Source organism: Equus quagga, chromosome 11 (genome assembly GCF_021613505.1).
Source record: "Equus quagga isolate Etosha38 chromosome 11, UCLA_HA_Equagga_1.0, whole genome shotgun sequence".
NCBI lineage: Eukaryota > Metazoa > Chordata > Mammalia > Perissodactyla > Equidae > Equus > Equus quagga.
In genome coordinates, this window is record NC_060277.1 from 55,250,908 (window position 1) to 55,271,091 (window position 20,184).

A 20,184-nucleotide genomic window follows, 5' to 3' on the forward strand; every position below is an offset into this window, starting at 1 on the left:
ATATATACCATATCTTCTTTATCCAATCATCAGTTTCTGGGCATGTAGGTTGGTTCCACGTCTGGGCTATTGTAAATAATGCTGCGATGAACATAGGGGTGCAACGGACTCTTGGGATTTCTGATTTCAGGTTCTTAGGATAGATACCCAGTAATGGGATAGCTGGGTCATAGGGTATTTCTATTTTTAACTTTTTGAGAAATCTCCATACTGTTTTCCATAGTGGCTGTACCAGTTTGCATTCCCACCAACAGTGTATGAGGGTTCCTTTTTCTCCACAACCTCTCCAACATTTGTCATTCTTGGTTTTGGATGTTTTTGCCAATCTAACGGGTGTAAGGTGATATCTTAGTGTAGTTTTGATTTGCATTTCCCTGATGATTAGCTTCTTTGTTTGTTTTTGGATCATTTTCTTGTTCCTATTTGTGGTCTTTTCTTTTCCACTTAACTAAGTCTCTTTAGCACTTCTTGTAAGGCTGGTTTCTTCGTGATAAACTCCTTTAGTTTTTTGTCTTGAAAATTCTTTATCTCTCTTTCCATTCTGAATGATAACCTTGCCAGGTAAAGTATTATTGGCTATAGGTTTTTTCCTTTCAGCACTTTAAATATATCATGCCACTCTCCTCTATCCTATAGGGTTGCTGCTGAGAAGTCAGCTGATAGTCATATGGGGTTTCCTTTGTATGTCACTTGCCTTTCTCTTGTGGCTTTTAAGATTCTCTCTTTAGGGCTGGCCTGGTGGCACAGCAGTTGAGTTCACACATTCCACTTCAGTGGCCTGGGGTTTGCCAGTTCGGATCCCAGGTGCAGACCTACACACTGCTTGTCAAGCCATGCTGTGGCAGGTGTGCACATATAAAGTAGAGGAAGATGAGCACAGATGTTAGCTCAGGGCCAGTCTTCCTCAGCAAAAAGAGGAGGATTGGCAGCAGATGTTAGCTCAGGCCTAATCTTCCTCAAAAAATAAATAAATAAGTAAATAATTTTTTAAAAAGATTCTCTCTTTATCTTTAATTCTTGACATTTTAATTGTAATGTATCTTGGTGTGGGCCTCTTTGGTTTATTTTGTTTGGAGCTCTCTGTGCTTCCTGTACCTGCATGTCTGTTTCCTTCCTTAGGTTAGGAAAGTTTTCAGCTGTTATTTCTTTGAATAGATTCTCTGCCCCTTTGTCTCTCTCTTCTCCTTCTGGGACACCTATAATATGGATGTTACTGTGCTTGATGTCCCATATTTCCCTTAGACTGTCCTCATTCAGTGCTTTTTTTTCTATTCAGCTTGGGTGATTGCCTCTAGTCTTTCATCCAGCTCACTGATCTGTTCTTCTGTATCATCTACTTTCTGTCCCTCTAGTGAATTTTTCAATCCATTATTGTATTCTTCAGCTCTGATTGGTTCTTTTTTATATTTTCCATTTCTTGGTTGAAGTTCTCACTATGTTCATCTGTTCTTCTCCCAACACCAGTGAGCATCCTTATGACTATTACTTTGTTCTCTTTATCAGGTAGATTGTTTATCTCTGTTTCGTTTAGTTCTTTTCCTGAGGATTTGTCCTGTTCCCTTATTTGGAACATATTCCTTTGTCTCGTCATTTTGCCTCTTTCTCTGTGCTTATATCTATGTATTAGGTAGGTCAGCTATGGCTCCCAATCTTGGAGAAGTGACCTTATGTAAGAGATGCCTTATGAGGCCCAGCCATGTGCTTCCCTCTTGTCACAAGTTCCAAACGTTCCAGGAGTGTCCCCTGTATGGGCTACATGTGTCCCTCTGTTGTGGCAGGATTTCTCTTGCTGCAGGTGCCCAGGGTGTCTAGACTGTCCCCCTGGCCAGCTGGTTGTAATGCTCAGCTATTAGGGCCTGCTATGGACCCTTCAGTCACTTTTTCAGGCATAGGGAGCCCCAACACAGTTGGCTGCAAGGTCTAATACTAGATTTCTGCTGCAGTTTTTCTGTCAAGTGAGTAGGCTCCGAGTGTGGCTGGTTGCGAGGCTCAGGGGCTTACAGTTGCTGTAGGCCTCCAGCATGCAAGGCTGTTGTCAGCTCTCTCAGGATTGCAGCTGATTGGGGCCAGCCCCACATGTGGGAGCACGCAGTTGTTTCAGGCTTTGGAAGGTGCGGTTGATCTCCTATGTGGCTCTTTGAGAAGCACAAGTCTGCTGCAACTGACAAGCCCCACCACCCTCAGGGCCACACACCCTTCAGCGCTGTCCTGCCCCATGCACACGCCCTGACCTACTGAAGTAGACCCCCACTCGCCCCACAGCAAAGGCCCCACACACACCGTCTATGCAGGCCCACAGGTTGCCCAAGGGCTTGCTGTTGGGTGGGACCAGTCCCTAGGGTGGACTGCCTTCCCTGGCTGAGCTGGATTAAATCAGTCTTCTGGTGGCTGGGGCAGACCCCCGTGGCAACAGGCCAGGGCAAGGACTCCAGTGGCATCTGCTAGCATCTGTGTGAGCACACCTGTACTAGGTCACAATAATGACTGCCGCCAACGTCTCAGTCCCTGGGGAGGTGTTCTCAGTGTTGGGAGGTCTCACCTCGCACCAAGATGCACCCAGAGTCTGTCAAGTGAGTCTCTTTTCACCAAAGAAAAGGACCATGCACCTTTCTCTCTAGTGATTTTAGGTTGCTTTCAGAAACAGTTGAATTTGTGCGTGAGCCCTTTAAGAGCAGGCTTTTCCTTCTCTTATGTTTGATAGCTTTTCTGGGGGTATTTCCCATTGTTGTTAATAGCCAGCAAAGCCAGGTATTATGACACATTTCTCAGTTGTGCTGAGTCCAAAAGCTGCTTATTCTGGTCTAGCTCTCCTGCTCAGATCCCCCACTCCTCCGGGGAAGGCTTTGTACCTTGGGATTGCTCCTGGCCATGAAGCACTGCAGCTAGACTGTGGCTTTGTTCTCTCCAGGAAGGAATTTCTGCCTTTTCCCCTTGTTACAAGTTAGCTGTGTCACTTCTTGTGGGCTTCTTTTTATCCAGTTTCCAGTTCTCTCTCAGGGTTAGTTGTCCCAAGAGTAATTGTCAGTTTGTTGTGTCTGTAGGAGGAGGTGAGTTCAGAGTCCATCTATGCCACCATCCTCTCAGCAATCTCATTAAGATATTTTGCCCTCTCAACTTCTCTACTCTGTACCAATTTCAAAACAATTTCAATAGACATACTTTGGTATTCAGCCATAGACTATGGATATTATGTTATATATTCACTTTTCACATATATATTTACTTTCACATAATTCTTTTGTGGAATTAATTATATTAATAATGACACATGACTGCATATTACTTCACCTCAGTAATTTATGCCTTGCCGATCTAATCACAGTCTTGGGATGGAAAGACCCCCTAAGGTTCAGAATTCCCACAGAAGTTACGCTGCAGAAGCCCACAGAGCCTATTGGTCTTCTGTGTGGCAGTTGCTCATCTGACAATGATAACTACTTGGCTTAAACAGTAATATTTTTTTTAGTAATTTGACATTTGTAGGAACAATAATTGCTTGTATACTGACTACCAAAGAGCCACTCATTTTATAGAGAGAGTGGTACCTTCTTGAGTTATTATCTTCATAGTGTTTCATATAGTTAAAATGAATTTAAACTTTCAGAACCAGAAATAGATTTGATTAATTATTAAACTTACTAAAATATTTGAAGTGTTTACATTTTGAAGTTCAACCATTCTTTGTATAGTTTTATATGATTTTTATTTTTAAACTACATGTTTACCTTAATCCTTGTTAAATATAAAACCTTTCATATTTTCAATATGGATGTAGTGGCTGAATTAGATTTTTTAAAGCATAAGGTTCTGATAATCAGAATAATAAAAATTTTACACTGTACATGAGAAGTCTACTGTAATCAAAAAACTCTTCTAATATATCTCTTATCCTATGTAGCAATATAATCATGTTTTCACATCTCAAGATTGGTCATGCATGAAAGTTTTATTATAGTACCTTTCACATCGTGTGCTCAGTAAATATTTGTTGAATGAATGAACCTCTGGTTTTAATCACAAAGACCAAATGTCTAGCACTGGAAGTATTTACAATATACCAGAGACTTTGTCAAGTAGAAATTAGAGGGAAGAATTTTGTGAGCCTTACAAGCTAGGAAGTATTTATTGAGTATACATATTGGTGAGTTAAAAACTGATGGAGTTTAACATAATGAGGAAAGAAAAGAAGCATACTTGAAAGGCAAATTAAATTCAAGAAAACTTTGTTAAATTTAGTGATAATTTGAAAGATCTGATACAGACATAATTGATATAATAAAGATCCCCTTAAAGTTGAAGGAATAAAGGCACAAGAAGCCATTTCTGTGAGCAAGGACAGGAGGAAATGTGAACCAGTCACTGCACAGGGACTTGAGAAATGTATTTGAGATTGCAAAGTGGAAACTAAGCCTGAGTACCCAAAAGAGGATCCAAGGAAATAGCAAATAATTACAGCACTGAAATATGTTCCTTTATGCTCTTGATTAGAAAAGGAATCTAGAAAAGATTGCACATGAACTCAGTTAAATAGATGACATCGTCCAATTATGTAGTCTCTAGAATCATAGAAAGTTGGAACTAGGAAGGATTTAGAGTAATCTCATCCCTCACTACTCAAAGTGTGCTTGGTCCAGAGTCCAGTGGCATCAGCATCGTGTGGGAGCTTGTGAGAGATGCAGAATCTCAGGCGTCACCACAGACTTACTGAACCAGAATCCTCATGTTAAGATCCTCATGTGGTTCTTGTGCATGTTCAAGGCGAGGCCCTGGTCTCTCACTCACACAACAAGCATTTATGGAGTGTCTCCTATACATGTTGCCCTGATATGACACTACAACAAATAAGTCCCAGCTTCTGCTGCAAGGAGATAACCTAGTTTAGGAAAGAAACAATAAAAAAGTAAACAATTGTAATCTATTGTGATAATACATTCTTTTGGCAAGTACTATCAAATGCCTGCCAAGTGCCAGCAATACAGCCCTGGCCTGCGAAGCTCTTAGTCTAGAGTGGTAGACACAAAAGAATCACACAAATAGAAACCAACTTTTTGAAGAAAAAGTAAGAAAATATAATAAGGAGATACAATGTAGGTCAGGGAGTACGGGAAGGTCGCTCTGAGGAAGTGATATTTCAGCTAAAGCCTGAAGAATGAGTAAGAAGTTAGCCAGGCAAAAAGGGAATAATATTACTGACACAAGAGTTTACACAAGTGGAAAAAGAAATCAGTGTGTGTCAGCCTGCTTGGGCCGCCATAACAAAATCCTTTAGACGGGTGGCTGCAACAAGAGAAATTTATTTTCTCACAATTTGAGAGGTTAGAAGTGCAAGATCAAGCCAGCAAGGTTGGTTTCTGGTGTGAGCTCTCTTCCTAGCTTGCAGAAGGGCCACCTTTTTGCTGTGTGCTCGCGTGGCCTTTCCTCGGTGTGCGCACAGGCGTGAGTGTGTGTGTGCATGTGGACAGGGAGAGAGCTCTGGTGTCTCTTACGAGGGCACCAGCCGTCAGATCAGGGCCCCTCCCTTATGACCTCATTTAACTTTTATCACCTCCAGAGACCCTTTCTCCAAATATAGTCACTGAGGGTTAGGGCTTCAACATAGGAATTTAAGGGAACATAAACATTCACCCCATAACAGTGTATTTTAGTGAACTGAGAGTAGGTCATTTGTGGCTGAGATGCAGAGAAGAAAGCCACTGGGGAGTAAGCAGGAGCCCATGGTAAGCATTTTACATTGTATCCAGAGCAAGCAGGAAATGACATTCTCTGTATTTTAAGATCACTCTTGTGTGGACAAGAGTACAAGTAGAAGCAACCAATTAGGAACCTATTGCAGTAACCTAGTTAAGAGGGGATGGAGTATAAAGAAGTAGATAGATTTGAGATGTCTTGTGAATACAGTAGGTGGGAATTGGCAATAGATTAGACCTGAACAGGGAAGAAGATGTCAAGGATGATGATCTCCAGGTATTTGGCACGGGCGCCTGAGTGGTGGACTTACCGGAATTGGGATGCCTGAAGGATGAAGAGTCTTGGGGGAAGATAAAAATTTCAGACATGTTAAATTTTAGATATTTGGGAAAACATCTAGAAAACAGCCGTTGTAGGCTGTTTGATGTATGGATCTGGAACTCAGAAAAGCAGTCTGACTGGAAGGGAAAATGAGAGAATAGTAATCCACATAGCAAAATTCTTCAAGATTTCCTGGGGGGAGAAGGTAGAATGACAAGCGGTCTCAGGACTGGATCTTGACAAACATTTAGAGACCAGAAGGAGGGAAAATAACCAGACAAGGAAACTAAAAAGGAGTAACAGAGAGATAGAAGGAAAATCAAGAATGTGGTATCAGGGAAGCCAAGACTATCTAGTCTCCAATTCAAGAATGAGATCTGGATGAGAAATAAAGATTTAGGAGTCATCAACATATAAGTAGTAGAGGAAGCCACAAAATTAGATAAAATTACTCAGCAAACTGTGATGAGAAACTTGGGAATCCATTAGGAGAAAGAAGAGCCTGATGCAGAGATAATTGAGGAGAAGGAGAAGGGAAATAAGTAGAGAATTGGGATTCCCCCAAGGGAGAGCTTGATCAGCAGCGTCAGATGCCAGAGAGAAGGCAAGTAGAGTGGAAATGAAAATGTCCCTTGGGTTGGACAACCAGAGGGAGAAGTTTATTAAACATCTTGGTGGAGCAACGAGAAGGAAGCAGGGCTGCATTGGCATAAGGAATGAATGGAAACATGAGGAAATGGAGACAGCAAAAGCAGTGACTTTGAAAGTGTGATCTTTAGCCCATCCACATCAAAGTCATCAGGAGTGCTTATTAAAAAAAAAAAAGCAGAATCGTTTATGATAGGGCAAGGGAATCTGCATTTTGTTGCTCTGCCAGGTTCTCATGGACATTAAAATTAGAGGACCACTGCCAATAAACAACTATTTCAAAACTATGAAGGAAAGGGAAAAAAGCTGATGATAGACACATATTGATGAAAGATTTTTTTTTAAGATGAAAGAGACCCAAGCTGTTAATATGCTGAGAAAGGAAGGCCAATAAAAGATGAGAGATTAGGGGCCGGCCCCGTGGCCGAGTGGTTAGGTTTGTGTGCTCAGCTTTGGCGGCCCAGGGTTTCGCTGGTTTGAATCCTGGGCGCGGACATGGCACCACTCATCAAGCCATGCTGAGGCAGCATCCTACATGCCACAACCAGAAGGACCCACAACTAAAACTACACAACTGTGTACTGGGGGGCTTTTGGGAGAAAAAGGAAAAATAAAATCTTTAAAAAAGATGAGAGATTAAAGCTGAAAGAAAGAATTGAAAATTACTGGTTGGTAGAAGGCAGGAAGGAATGAGATCCGGAGTCCAAGTGGAGGGATTAGCTTTCAACTGAGGAAGGAGAGAGTCAGGTGGGTTCAGCTGAATAAGTTTTCAGGTGAGATGAGTTGTTTAGAATTGCGGTGGTTTAAAAATATGTCCACTCATTCTTGGACGCTCCTCCCTTCGAAAGGCGGCCTGTTTTCCCTCCCCTTGAGCGTGGGCTGGGCCAGCACCTTGTTCCTGATGAACAGAATGTGGCAAAAGTGATTGTGTCTGACAAGGTCATAGTAAGCGTAGCAGCATCCTCCTTGCTCTCCGTCCTTCTCGGGTGATTCACACTGGGGAGCACCAGCTGCCATGTAGTGAGGACACCTAACCCTGTGACAGGGCCCACATGGGGAGGAACTGAGGCCTCTAGCCAGCAGCCACATGAATGAGCTTAGAAGTGGATTCTTCTTGCCCCAGTCAAGTCTTCAGCTGACTGCAGCCCCGGCCAACATCTTGACTGAAACCTCATGAGAGATTCTGAGCCAGAACCACCCAGCTGAGCCACTCCTGTATTCCTGACCCCCAGAACCTGTGAGATAATCAGTCTTTGTTCTCTGAAGCTGCTATGTTTTGAGGTAATTTACTATGCAGCAATATCTAAGAAGAATCTTAACTGTTTGTCTTTGATACCTCTGGCGTGGGAGTCAGGCTCATTGCTGAGCATGGGAAAGAGGATAGGCGGAGTAAGAGACTTGAGAATGGTAAAGGTTCAAGATGATTACTGAGAAAAACCGTCACTAAGAACTCATAGAAGGGATTGTTGGCATCGATGAGGATAAGCTGAAGTGGGAATTAATTTTGTACGCTCACTCTTTACAAAGTTACTTCTTTCAGTGGTGTTCAGTACCCTAAGTGGGAGACTGAAAACATGCTGTTGGATTGATCTAGGATTGAGATTTTAACACGCTTAAGGTTGATGAACAGTCAGAGGGATGTGGGAATTGAGAAATTTGGCACAAAAGAGCTCTAGGCGGTGTTGTCTCCTAGACACTTTAGTTGAAGTGATGGAAATCCTCCTGTCAGCTGCTAAGCAGCCTGACCTACGGATGCACTTTAGTGTGAAGTCCAGAGACAAGAGGCTCCAGGCGAGAGTTGCTGTCCAGCTGTCCACTAATATCACCAAAGACTTGTTTCTTTTCCACTCTCTACTCTGCCTTTCATGATGCTGGTTTTACCCTAAGGCTGGGTCTGCTGGTAAAATCACACAATGAAATGATTGCCAGTAATAACAAGAGTTACCTGCTTTTGCATTCACATCAATCAAGAAAGAAAAGGATCTTTTCCTCTCCCAATGTGGAAATAAGTCCTGGGCTTCATTCTCGAACCAAACTGAGTCACAGGGGCGCAGCGTTTAAGTGCTCATGTTCCACTTCGGAGCCTCGGGTTCACCAGTTCGGATCCTGGGTGCAGACTTGGCACCGCTTGGTAAGCCATGCTGTGGTAGGCGTCCCACATATAAAGTAGAGGAAGGTGGGCACGGATGATAGCTCAGGGCCAGTCTTCCTCAGCAAAAAGAGGAGGATTGGCAGCAGATGTTAGCTCAGGGCTAATCTTCCTGAAAAAAATAAAATAAATTTGCTTTAAAAAAAAAACTGTCACATATCCAAGGGAATACCATTTGACTTTATGGGGATCAGCACCCACCCCTCAAGTTAGAGGTGAACGAGCCAGTGCCCCTCAAACCTCATGGAATGGGTGCTGAGGAGGCCATCAGTCACATCCACTACCACATGTGAAGATAACACAGGAGGTTGTGTTCAACATCTGAACACAAAGGACTATTTTGAAAGGAAGAAACTCCAGCACGGAGGAGTTACGTGACTTCCAGAGTCACAGCTAGTACATGGCAGACCTAAGTCTCAACTCCCGTCTTCCAGCTGCGTGGTCCACGTTCACTGAGGCAGCCAGAGTATGTGTCCGTTCTCTGCAATGAGTTCTGTTCCCTGAGTTCTCAAAATAACTACTAGTGCATCTACGATGAGCAGTTTTTAAGATCTTTCAAGTAAGTAGCAAATGTTAAGACAATCATAAAAGTAGCATGGTCCCTGCTCGCATCTGTGCAAGCTTATGCTGGCTTGGAGGGTGATCCGGTCATGTCCAGAGGCATCTCCTGGACAGTGCTAGGCGGGATCCTGCAACTAGGTTTTAAGCATCAGCTGAGTGGTTGAACTCTACATCTTAAAGATCCTGGTGCAGCCCTGACATTGTGTGAGTATTATAAGTAAAAAAGACAGTTATCTAGATAGGATATGAAGCCAAACTTAATGACATAAGCGATGCCAGCAAATGGTTGTAGAAGTTAGGAGAGTGGGTGGTGCCTGTGTGCCTCAGAGGAAGAGTGGTGCCATATAAGGCACCAGGCTTCTGGCTGTGGTCAACGTGTGTCTGTGTGCTGTGAACAGCATACGTAACTTTTAAAATTATACAGCTGTACAAATGTAAGATACGCTAGTCAAAGTCAAAATTATTTGTCTCCCTTATATTTTGATTCAACCTTTCAGATGAGCTCTCAGTTTTTATTTTCCAACTAGCATTTCTTGGTTCAAAGCATCTAGTTGTTTCTAGTTCCCTGTATCTTTGAGTAACTGGGGTTACAGATCTCATGACTGTGTTGTTGCATAGGCACTTTTTGTCTCTGGTAACCAGAGTGCCATGCAGTGGGTGACACTCTGCCGGTCAGAACACAAGCATTCAGGGACCACAGACCTTTAAGCATTCAGCAATGAGGCCTCTGGTGAAAAATTAAGCATGAGAAAATTGATCTTTCCTACAGATTGAATTCAGTGATGACTATGTTTTTAACAAGGCAGAGTTATAGATTATAACTAAATTCTTAAATACCGATTTGGATTCAGACAAATTGGGTAACATTTTACAGTCTTTCTTTCTTCATCTATAGAATGAAGATAATAATCCCTACCTCAGGGGGTTGATTTTACTATTAAAATGGGATAATATGCATAAAATACTTAGATCCGTGCCTGACATAATGTTTCTTAATAAACAGTCAGTGTTCCTATTAACATATTAATGTGTACATGGTATTTTCTAAGCCTTTTCTTCTATAGACTAAAGTGGGGATTTTCTATGGATAATTTTGTTGCCCAGATTCAAGGGTATTAGATAGATTTTTAACTGTTAGTCCCACAGAATTCTAGTACTCCAGTAGCACGGAATCCAGACTGAGTCGGTACAACATGTTTTTCTCTGAGCAGTCATCAATCTTTCCTGGCCCTTCCTGGCCAAGTGCAGTGTGAATGCCTGAGTGAGCTTCTTGGTGCTGACATTCAGAGTTCACAGCACTCATCGGCGGCGTTAACACCTGCCGCTGAAAAGGCTGCCACAGTGCAGTCGGCTCCTCCTCCTGCCAAGGTGTTAATGGTTCAAAAGGAGAGACAGTTCTGCCAAGCTTGGTTAGTTTAAGATACACTCCCTAAAGGGCACAAGCCGGAAAGATCTGTGCTGCTGGCTTTGTTATTGCATCCTGTATGCGTGAGTTTTGAACATAAAAATTTGTGGTGTTTATAGATAACTGAATTAGGTTCTGCAGGATTTTTTATTTAGACCCTGTGTGAGTCCACTCAGGCTGCCATACAAAATACCACAGACTGGGTGGCTTAAAGAACAGAATCTATTTTCTCACAGTTCTGGAGGCTGGAAGTCTGAGATCAGGCTGCCAGCAGGGTCGGGTTCTGCTGAGGCCTCTCCTCCTGGCTGGCACGCAGCCGCCTTCTCCCTGTGTCCTCAGGGGGCCTTTTTTTGGTACGTGCTCACAGAGATAGAGCAGTCTCTCTCTTCCTCTTCCTGTAACGCCACCAGTCCTGTTAGGTTAGGACTCTACCCTTATGACTTCATTTAACCTTAATTACCTCCTAAAAGTCATCTCTCCAAATACAGTCACATTGGGGTTAGGCCTTCAACATAAGAATTTTGGGAGGACACAGTTCAGTCCTTAGCAGGCACTTTTCCACATCCAAAATGGGAAGAGGAATTTCAGATCAGTAGTCCACAGCCAAGGTATTGAGGATCCTACACCCTATTAGAAATAGTATTATCCCACAATAAGACTATATGGACAATAAACATTAAGCTTCTTTAATTTTGACTGAAATTTTATTTTATAATAACACTGATTATTTCATGAAAAATTAAAAGTTCTAATTGAACTTTGTATATGCCTTAGTGACTTTTATGAAAAATAAATTAAGAAATGCCATTTACTTGGTTAAGTAATTTTTAGCTCCACCACCACCTTTAACTTTTTTTGTGTATGAGGAAGACTGGCCCTGAGCTGACATCTGTTGCCAGTCTTCCTCCTTTTTTCCCCCCGAAGCCCCAGTGCATGGCTGTCTATCCTGGTTTAAGTCTCTGGTTCTGGGGACGCCGCCACAGCACGGCTTGATGGTGGTGTGTAGGTCCACGCCCAGGATCCAAACCGGCAAACCCCAGGCTGCCAAAGCAGAATGCAAACTTAATCAGTCGGCCACTGGCTGGCCCCAAGTTTTCTTGCTAAAAATATCAAACCTAAATCTAATGAACCCTCGAGGATCTAGAGTCTAGATACTACCAGTGTACAGGAAATACAGAGGACGAGATTATGTTAAATGATGCCTCATACATGCAATCTACAAAATCCAGAATGTAGGACTATCTACAGGACAAAAATCGCAGTTTCTTCAATTAAAAGAGAGAGCAACAAAAAAGGAATGAACTGTTGATACACACAACTTGAAACGATGTTTAGTGACCCTAGTATGAAATCCGAGAGGTTGTGTACTGTATGATTCCATTTATATGAAATTCCTGATCAGGAATCGGCACCCTTTGGAGCCAGTGCCCAAGGGAGGTGCTAGTCTTCATGGGACAGAGCTCCAGCAGTCAGTGTGACCAGAGCCCCAGGAGTCCAGGCCTGGGGCCTAGAATAAATGTGGGCCACGTGCCACTTCTCTCGTCAGCACGTATCGAATGAGCATATATGTTGAACTGGCCGCTGGAAGTAATAAAGGGGAGTAAAAGTGGGTTTGCAGTGAGACTGCAGAGTTAGAATTAGAGAACAGTCTCCTCTTAGAAAATGTGATACCAGCTTGAAGAACAGTAAAGATCCTGAGAAGGCAGAGCTCAGTATGAACTGAACTAGACAGAGAAAGCTTCATGGAAGAGGTGCCAAGCAAGAGGTTTGGATGGAAAGGGTGTGGATGTCAGGTAGTATAGTGTGAATAAAGACAAGTGGCAGGAATGAGCAAGCCAGATGTGAGCAGCTGGAATAAAGCTGTCTGGATCTGAAGTGCGTTGTGCAGAAATAGGAAACGAGGTTGGGCACATGGGCCCGGGCCAGGCCACTGCAGCCAGGCAGAAGATTGCACCTTCTTAGTGTGAGCACTAAACCATCCATGGCAGTTTCTGAGTAGGGGTGACCTGACAAAATTAGGATTATTCAAATTAAAGTTTATAACTACTGAGAGGCAGTTCAACGGTGTGTAAAATGTCCTTTAAAATGTTTATACGAGCAGGTTCTGTTTCTTGATTGGATGCTAGGGGCATGGTTGTGTTCACTTGGTGAAAATTCACCAAGCTGTACGGTTACAATTTGTGCACATTTCAATATGTGTGTTACACTCAAAAAAAATTTTTAGTATCCTTGCTGGGATGTAGAGGAGCTCAGCTGGGACCACCAGATATGTTACATGTATCCATCTATAAATGATAAGGGAAGTAATAATCCATCACTAACTTGCCCAAAGTCACGCAGATGGTTAACGGTGGAGGTAGGTCGGAAATTGTTAGGTCTCCGATTTCCCAGTCCAGTCAGACTTCTTTATAGAAAATGATAAGCATTTCCTTCTTCTTAGGATGGTACCTAAGATCTTGGCTAGGGTAGCCTTCCTTCGTCTGCATATATTTCTCAGGTACTGGAGAAATCAACAGATCATTAGCATTTCCCAAATACAGGCGGGAATTCTTGCTTTAAAGATTTGCATCTAAACATAGATAGGAATATCCCACTTCCCTAAGATTTACCCTTAAAATAAATGAGAACTTTTTCTGAGTTTATTAAAAATGCTTTTTGTCATACAGACACACACTCGATGCAGCCCCCCTTGTCTATTTCTCGGCCAGTTTGCAAGGACTTAGCTACAGGCAGGTATGTAGTAAGTGGAACAAAGAAGTTGTGAAATTGTATGTTCAGTATAATCTCATTTCTGTGATAACATACTAGAAATATATGGCTGGCCCTGTGGCCGAGTGGTTCAAGTTCCACCCACTCCACTTCAGCAGCCCGAGTTCACAGGTTCAGATCCCAGGCACAGACCTATACCACTTGTCAGCCATGCTGACGTGGTGACCCACGTACAAAATAGAGGGAGACTGGCACAGATACTAGCTCAGGGCTAATCTTCCTCAAGCAAAAAAAGAGGAAGATTGGCAACAGATGTTAGCTCTGGGCAAATCTTCCTCACCAAAAAGAAAAAGAAAAACACAAGGCCAGCCTAGTGGCATAGTGGTTAAGTTTGTGCACTCCTCTTCGGCGGGCCACAGTTTGCAGGTTTAGATCCCTGGCATGGACCTACACAGTGCTTGTGAAGCCATGCTGTGGTGGCATCCCACATACAAAATGGAGGAAGATTGGCACAGATGTTAGCTCAGGGCCAATCTTCCTCACCCAAAAAAAAAAAAAAAAGCCTATTTAAAAATGAAAGATATACATATAAACAAAAATAATTAGGATATTTACCAGAATGTTAATGGTATATGGAACAATTATAGGTAATTTTATTTTCTTCTTAATGTTATTTTTTTCAATTTTCAACAATGAAATAAATTTTGTAATCAGGAAATAAATTCTTTATTTTAACTAAAAAGAATTTTAAGACTCATCAGGCTTCCTGTCTAGATCCAGTCGTCTGTGAAAGTCCTATGCCAGCACTTTTCTACATCACTGCGAAAGGGATCGTTTCAGTGGCCGAGTTCCCCTAGATAACATTAGAACACTAATTAACAATTGAAATGCAGGGTTTTCACCAGCTAAATATTCAGTCCTATGTCAATAAGACGTTTCGTTTAGACATAAAATGTCCCAAGAAGACAGTGGTACAGTTGTCTTTTGAAGGAAGCCGCTTAAATGTGCAGCAAGCTGTGAGCTCTGTGGCACTGTTTCCGCAGGTACGCCGGCATCCTCCTGGGCATCACCAACACCTTCGCCACCATTCCAGGGATGGCTGGGCCTGTCATCGCTAAGAGTCTGACACCTGGCGTAAGTAGATGATTTGCTTGTAAACTGAAAAGGTCTAAACAGTTCACTTGAAGCTGCCCATCTGTGTCAAAGTTGAGTATTTCTTAATTGGGGTAAAATTCCAGATGTTTATTCCTATGCAATTCCTTATAGCAACAAAAAGCTAAGTGCCTTAATGGATGGGAGAGTCTGTTTTCAAAGAACACTCTTTAGATTTTAGACAGAACCAGAGAACTCAGTTACATGAAGACCTTGTAGCTGAAACCACACAAGTACTTAAAAGTTGTTATATTATACCACACAAGTACCTTGTGTCTTTGGTTTGAGCGAATAAAAACTGGCAATGTAAAATTATTCCAGAAGTGGATCCACAGAAGAGAGGCATCAGGGAATCTTGTGAGAATGAATAAGGAACAGTTGATACAACAGAGAATCTTAGAGGAGCAGAAGGGTGAGAAGACACGGGGGTGTCCTCACATACCTGAAGGACTGCCACGTGAAAGATGGGGCTCCTCGGCAGTTCCACAGAGACAGAGAGAAGGGAGTTATGAGGGGACAACAGGAGAGCGCTCAGTTTAAAGCTGTTTCTGTATAGAATGGGCTGCCTCATGAGTCAGTGAGCCCTGAAGTAGTCAAACGTGTTCAACCGGCATGGGTTGAGTGCTTATTAATATGCTAGATACTGAGGATTCCAAGGCAAAATGACTATTCTACACTTGAGAAACTCATCATTTAGAGACTCCATGTAATCCAATAAAGTACAATGTGACAAACGCTGCACAAGAAGTGTGTGCAGAGTATGGCCCAGAGGAGAGAACACCGCCTGTGAGAAGGAGCCCTGGATGAGTGAGCCGGGTGTGGGAAGGGCTGCCCTGGCCCAGCACTGAGCCCTGAGAAGCAGGCTGGGCTGGGGACAGGCCAGCCTGAAGCTGGAAGGCGGCACGGGACCAGGTCAGTCAGCAGAGGCTCGGCAGTCTCAAAGGCTGCCTAGTTGTATAAGAAATCAAAGTAGGCCACAACTAGAAGGACCCACAACTAAAATATGCAACTATGTACTGGGGGATTTGGGGAGAAAAAGAAGAAAAAAAAAAAGAAATCAAAGTAAATCACCTTAGAGTCCCATCTCCAGTTTTCTACTGTTTAAAAAAATCTCGGGGTGGCCCCGTTGCCTAGTGGTTAGGTACAGCATGCTGCTTCAGCAGTCCAGGTTTGTGGGTTTGGATCCTGGGTGTGGACCTACACCACTTGTCAAGCCATGTTGTAGCAGCAACCCACTACAAAACAGAGGAGGATTGGCACAGATGTTAGCCCAGGGCTAGTCTTCCTCACCAAAAAAAAGAAGAAAACGACGATTGGCAGCAGATGTGAGCTCAGGGCTAATCTTCCTCACCAAAAAAAAACAAAACTCAAGGACTGGTGAAATATATTCTTTAAAAGGCTGACTTAAACCTCTAAAAGAGACTTAATTTTCTCTTTGTTTTGTTTCTGTGATCAAATGAACACTATCTAATCCTTAGAATTTCAGGATATGCTTACAAAGTTTCTTATTTACTGAATATACTGACTTCAGACATGGATGTGTTCACCACAGATGGTGTTCCTGTTTCTTCTCCGCCATTTCTAATTGCTTCCTTAAATGAATCAGTGCCTCCTCATTACTATTTTCTCTCATTTAATAGGAAGGGATGTTGGGAAAGTTTTTTTCTAAACCTATGCCTCAAATATGGACACATCAGAAATGTTTAACCTCGGGGCCGGCCCCATGGTTAAGTTCCCGCGCTCCGCTTCGGTGGCCCAAGGTTTCACCAGTTTGGATCCTGGGCGCGGACATGGCATCGCTCATCAGGCCATGCTGATGTGGTGTCCCACGTAGCACAACCAGAGGGACCCACAACTAAAAATACACAACTATGTACTGGGGGGCTTTGGGGAGAAGAAGAAGAAAAAGAAAAGAAATATTTAGCCTTATCTTCATGGAGCACTGTGGCAATGCAAGAACCAAAGACAGCACATCACTATGTATTAATTTTACTTATTATTCATAATCCTAGCACTTCTGCTAGGGAAATACGGATTCCTAAATTAACGTCTTGAGTGTTTGTAAAGTGGGAACTGAACTGGATTTGGCATATGTTATCATAGCATTTGTTTAATGTTAGTAAAAGGATCTTATTTTTAAGAAGGAGAAACACATTCGCCTTTATAATTGTAATTTCTTACAATTAGAATTACTGCAGTACCTCAAAAACTTTGTGGAATGAGTCAGAGTATAAATAAATAATGAAATAATTAAAAGTCAAAGTGCGGGGCTGGCCCCATGGGATAGTGGTTAAGTTTGGCGCACTCCACTTCAGCAGCAGCTTGGGATCCCAGGGTGGACCTACACACTACCCAAGCAAAAAGAGGAAGACTGGCAACAGATGTTAGCTCAGGGCCAATCTTCCTCAGAAAAGAAAAAAAATCAAAGTGTGTCTGAGAGTCTATTTTATTACAAAACAGCATTCTCTAAAAACTGGTAGAATTTTTGTTAAAAAAACAAACTAGGAGTTATGCAATATTTCTGGTACAATTGATTGATTTTAAGTCCCTTGCTGCCTCCAAATAACATTGAGGTGTTTTATATCCTGTAGGGCACACAGAGCAGCTTTGTCTTAGGGGTTATGAGAAGCTGTCTTAAACATTCCTTTCTGGTCCGTGAAGTAATCATTGCCTGACTCCTCCTCTAGAACAGTGACACATTCTTAGTGTATCTAAACAGTTCCTAAAATTTAAGATGATTTGTAAGATTTTCTTTTTCATCACGATACGTCCATCTCAGATAAGTGTAACAACCACCACAGAGCGCTCCTTTCTTCCTGAGTGAGCGGCCTCATTCTAGCTTCCTAGAGCCTTTCCTTTTCCTTCCTCATTGCCAATTCTACTGCTTGTTTTTTCTTTTTCAAATGCTGCAAATGTAGCCCTCTGATTAGATTGAAATTGTAAAAATCTGAAAAATGGTTGTTAAAATTAGTCCTGTGACCCAGAAATTAGATGACTGCTTAATATTTTTACACCACTGGATTATACACTGAACGGCTGTGTTTTGTTCATCTCTTATTGACAAATCCCACATGTGTCCTGTGTTGTGTGCCATTCAAGAGTCCTGTGGAATCTTTCAGGCTGGGCCTCAGGCTTGAACTTCAAAGTCCATGCTTCCTTACTTATCTACCTGACTCCTCCCACCCAAGGACTTGGGAGATGATGTGTGAGCATAATACTCTCCTGCTAACACGTGATTCCAGGACATGCCATGTGTTTTATTTTTAGTAAACTTTTTATTGAAGTATAATGTGTATTTTAAAAATGCACAAATCCTAAGTATACCACTGGATGAATTTTCACAAAGTTAATACATCCATGTACCCAATCAAGAAACAGAACAGTGCCTTCCTTGCAAAGCCCCCAGGTGTCCCTCCCCAGCACTCCTCGTTCACCAAGAGGAGCCACAGTCCTGGCTTCTAACAGGATCAATTCGTTTGTCTAATTTTCAGCTTTATATCAGTGGAATCATTCCGCATGTACTCTTTTGTGTCTGGCTTCTTTTGCTTACCCTTTTGTTTGTGAGATGTATTTGTGTTGTTGTGGCTCATTCATTCTCATTGCTGTATAGTATTCCATTGAGCAAATACACGACAATCTCACTGTTGATGGGCATTTGTGTTGTTTTCACCTTGAGGCTTTTATGAATAATGCTGCTGTTGTGACATTCTTGTGACACAGTCTTTTTTATAAAGTGGACTATAAACAAACATTTTTTTCCTTTGCGGTTTTTTCTTTCTCTATAGAACACTATTGCAGAATGGCAAACTGTTTTCTGTATCGCTGCTGCTATCAATGTATTTGGTGCCATTTTCTTCACACTGTTCGCCAAAGGTGAAGTACAGAACTGGGCTCTCAGCGATTACCATGGACACAGAAACTGAAGGAACCAATAAACAGTCCTCTCTATTGATGTATTTTTGTTTATCATGTAACCTAAAAGTGCCTTCAATATTTTAATGTGTGAGCATTCTGTGTACAAGAAAAAATTGTACTTGTATTAAATTTTTAAGGCTTGTAATCATGAAATGTCACTAGTTACCAGATTAGTAAAAATGGCTATTTTTAATTATTAATGACATGTATGCTGGGACTTACACTTTAGGGTCACATACCTGGCTGCAAGTCAGGCAATATGAAGTAGGGGAGTTCTGTTTATTTTTAAGGGCCATACTTAAAGGAATGAGCTGAAATGGATCCCTCTCTGTACCTTTGCTTAATTAAAGTAGATAATAATTCTCAGGTCTCGGTAAACACCTGTTTTTGTTCACTTTCCTCATAAAAATTATTTGTCAGCAGCAATCCCTGACACTCAGGTCTCAAACTTTAGCATCTCCACGGAGCTGCTGGCCACTGCGTAATGTGGCCTGGCAACTGCACTGAGGGAAGCGTACCCGGGCAGCTGCCAGGCATTCCGGCCCTGGCCTCGGGGACAGCGCCAGTGTTGATCAGAGGCCGCATCCGAGAGCAAGGTCAGCACCCGGACTTTGGACGGCGTTCTTCCCCTGGGGCTGTTCACGTGTGCTAAAGCAGGGCGGGCAGGAGCAGCGGGCTCCACGCCGTGAGGGCTGCCCCATCCGGCTCCCTGGAACAGAGATTGGCAGGTAGCCTGCAAAAAAAGAGTGTGATGCCCACTTAGCCACAAATAACATCCTCCTTGATTAAAACTACCTTCACATGGATCAGAGTGTAAATTTCCAAGTCCTGTGTTCTGTGAGCTACACCAGACTAAGTAAATTGAAGAAGAACTCTTAGGTGTTTTTCCGCCTGCGTCTGAGCTCCTGGTTGCAGTTCAAGGTTCAAGTGGCTGTTAGTCGGCCACGTCACCTGCACCCAGTGATGTGATCTCTTTACCGCTGGTTCCCGAAATCATATTTTTCCAGGTTTTTCCTGGACCATCTTAAGTGGTTTTCGAGCACACTTTGAAGGCATTTATGTGATTTAGAACTTGGTTTATGTTTTGTTGTGTTTGTTCAACACTACCTGTAACGTTTTAACTAAAACTATTTAATGTAATATGACATGAATACGTTTCTGTAAAATTATTTTTTAATTTGTAAATAGCTTTAAGTTGGTATGATGATATTTCTTTTACAAATCATCAAAATAAACCTTTCTGGATGGATATTTGGCTCTGACAGTTCTGTGGTATTTTCCAGCGTCCACAGTGGCAATTTTACATCATCCTGCCATCCTCCTCAAGCCACCCATCTCCCCTACACGCATCTCTGCCGGCACCAGGCTGAGGGCACTTGGGCCGTCTGAGCGGTGCAGCATCAGAAATCTCTCTTGCCCTCAGGCTGCCCCCTTCCTAGCCCTGAGCAGGTCCGCTCCTCTTGCTGAAGCAACGTCGCCAGCCCCATCCTCTCCCACTGCCTCTACGACCTCACTCCAGTGACTCCTCCAGTAATTTGCTTCTTCAACCTCTACCTCTCTTCTCGTTCTTTTCCTTCTGTCGCAAAGACACACGAGTCTTCTCTAGCTTTTAGAAAACAAAAATACAAAACTCTCC

General features: G+C 42.6%; 1 protein-coding gene across 3 annotated transcripts in view; it reads left to right on the top strand.

Annotated features, from left to right (window-relative positions):
- Positions 1-19,791, top strand: part of SLC17A5 (solute carrier family 17 member 5) — a 69,919-nt gene extending 50,128 nt beyond the window's left edge. For 2 of the 3 annotated variants that reach the window (XM_046675302.1, XM_046675306.1), the window contains 2 exons: positions 14,525-14,615; positions 18,419-19,791. In XM_046675302.1, coding sequence (XP_046531258.1) covers positions 14,525-14,615; positions 18,419-18,556 — 229 coding nt within the window. In that variant the 3' untranslated portion in view covers positions 18,557-19,791. Of the gene's footprint in view, positions 1-13,438; positions 13,506-14,524; positions 14,616-18,418 lie in introns of all 3 variants that reach the window. The other variant, XM_046675303.1, reaches the window with a different exon arrangement.
- The last annotated feature ends 393 nt before the right edge of the window (positions 19,792-20,184 follow it).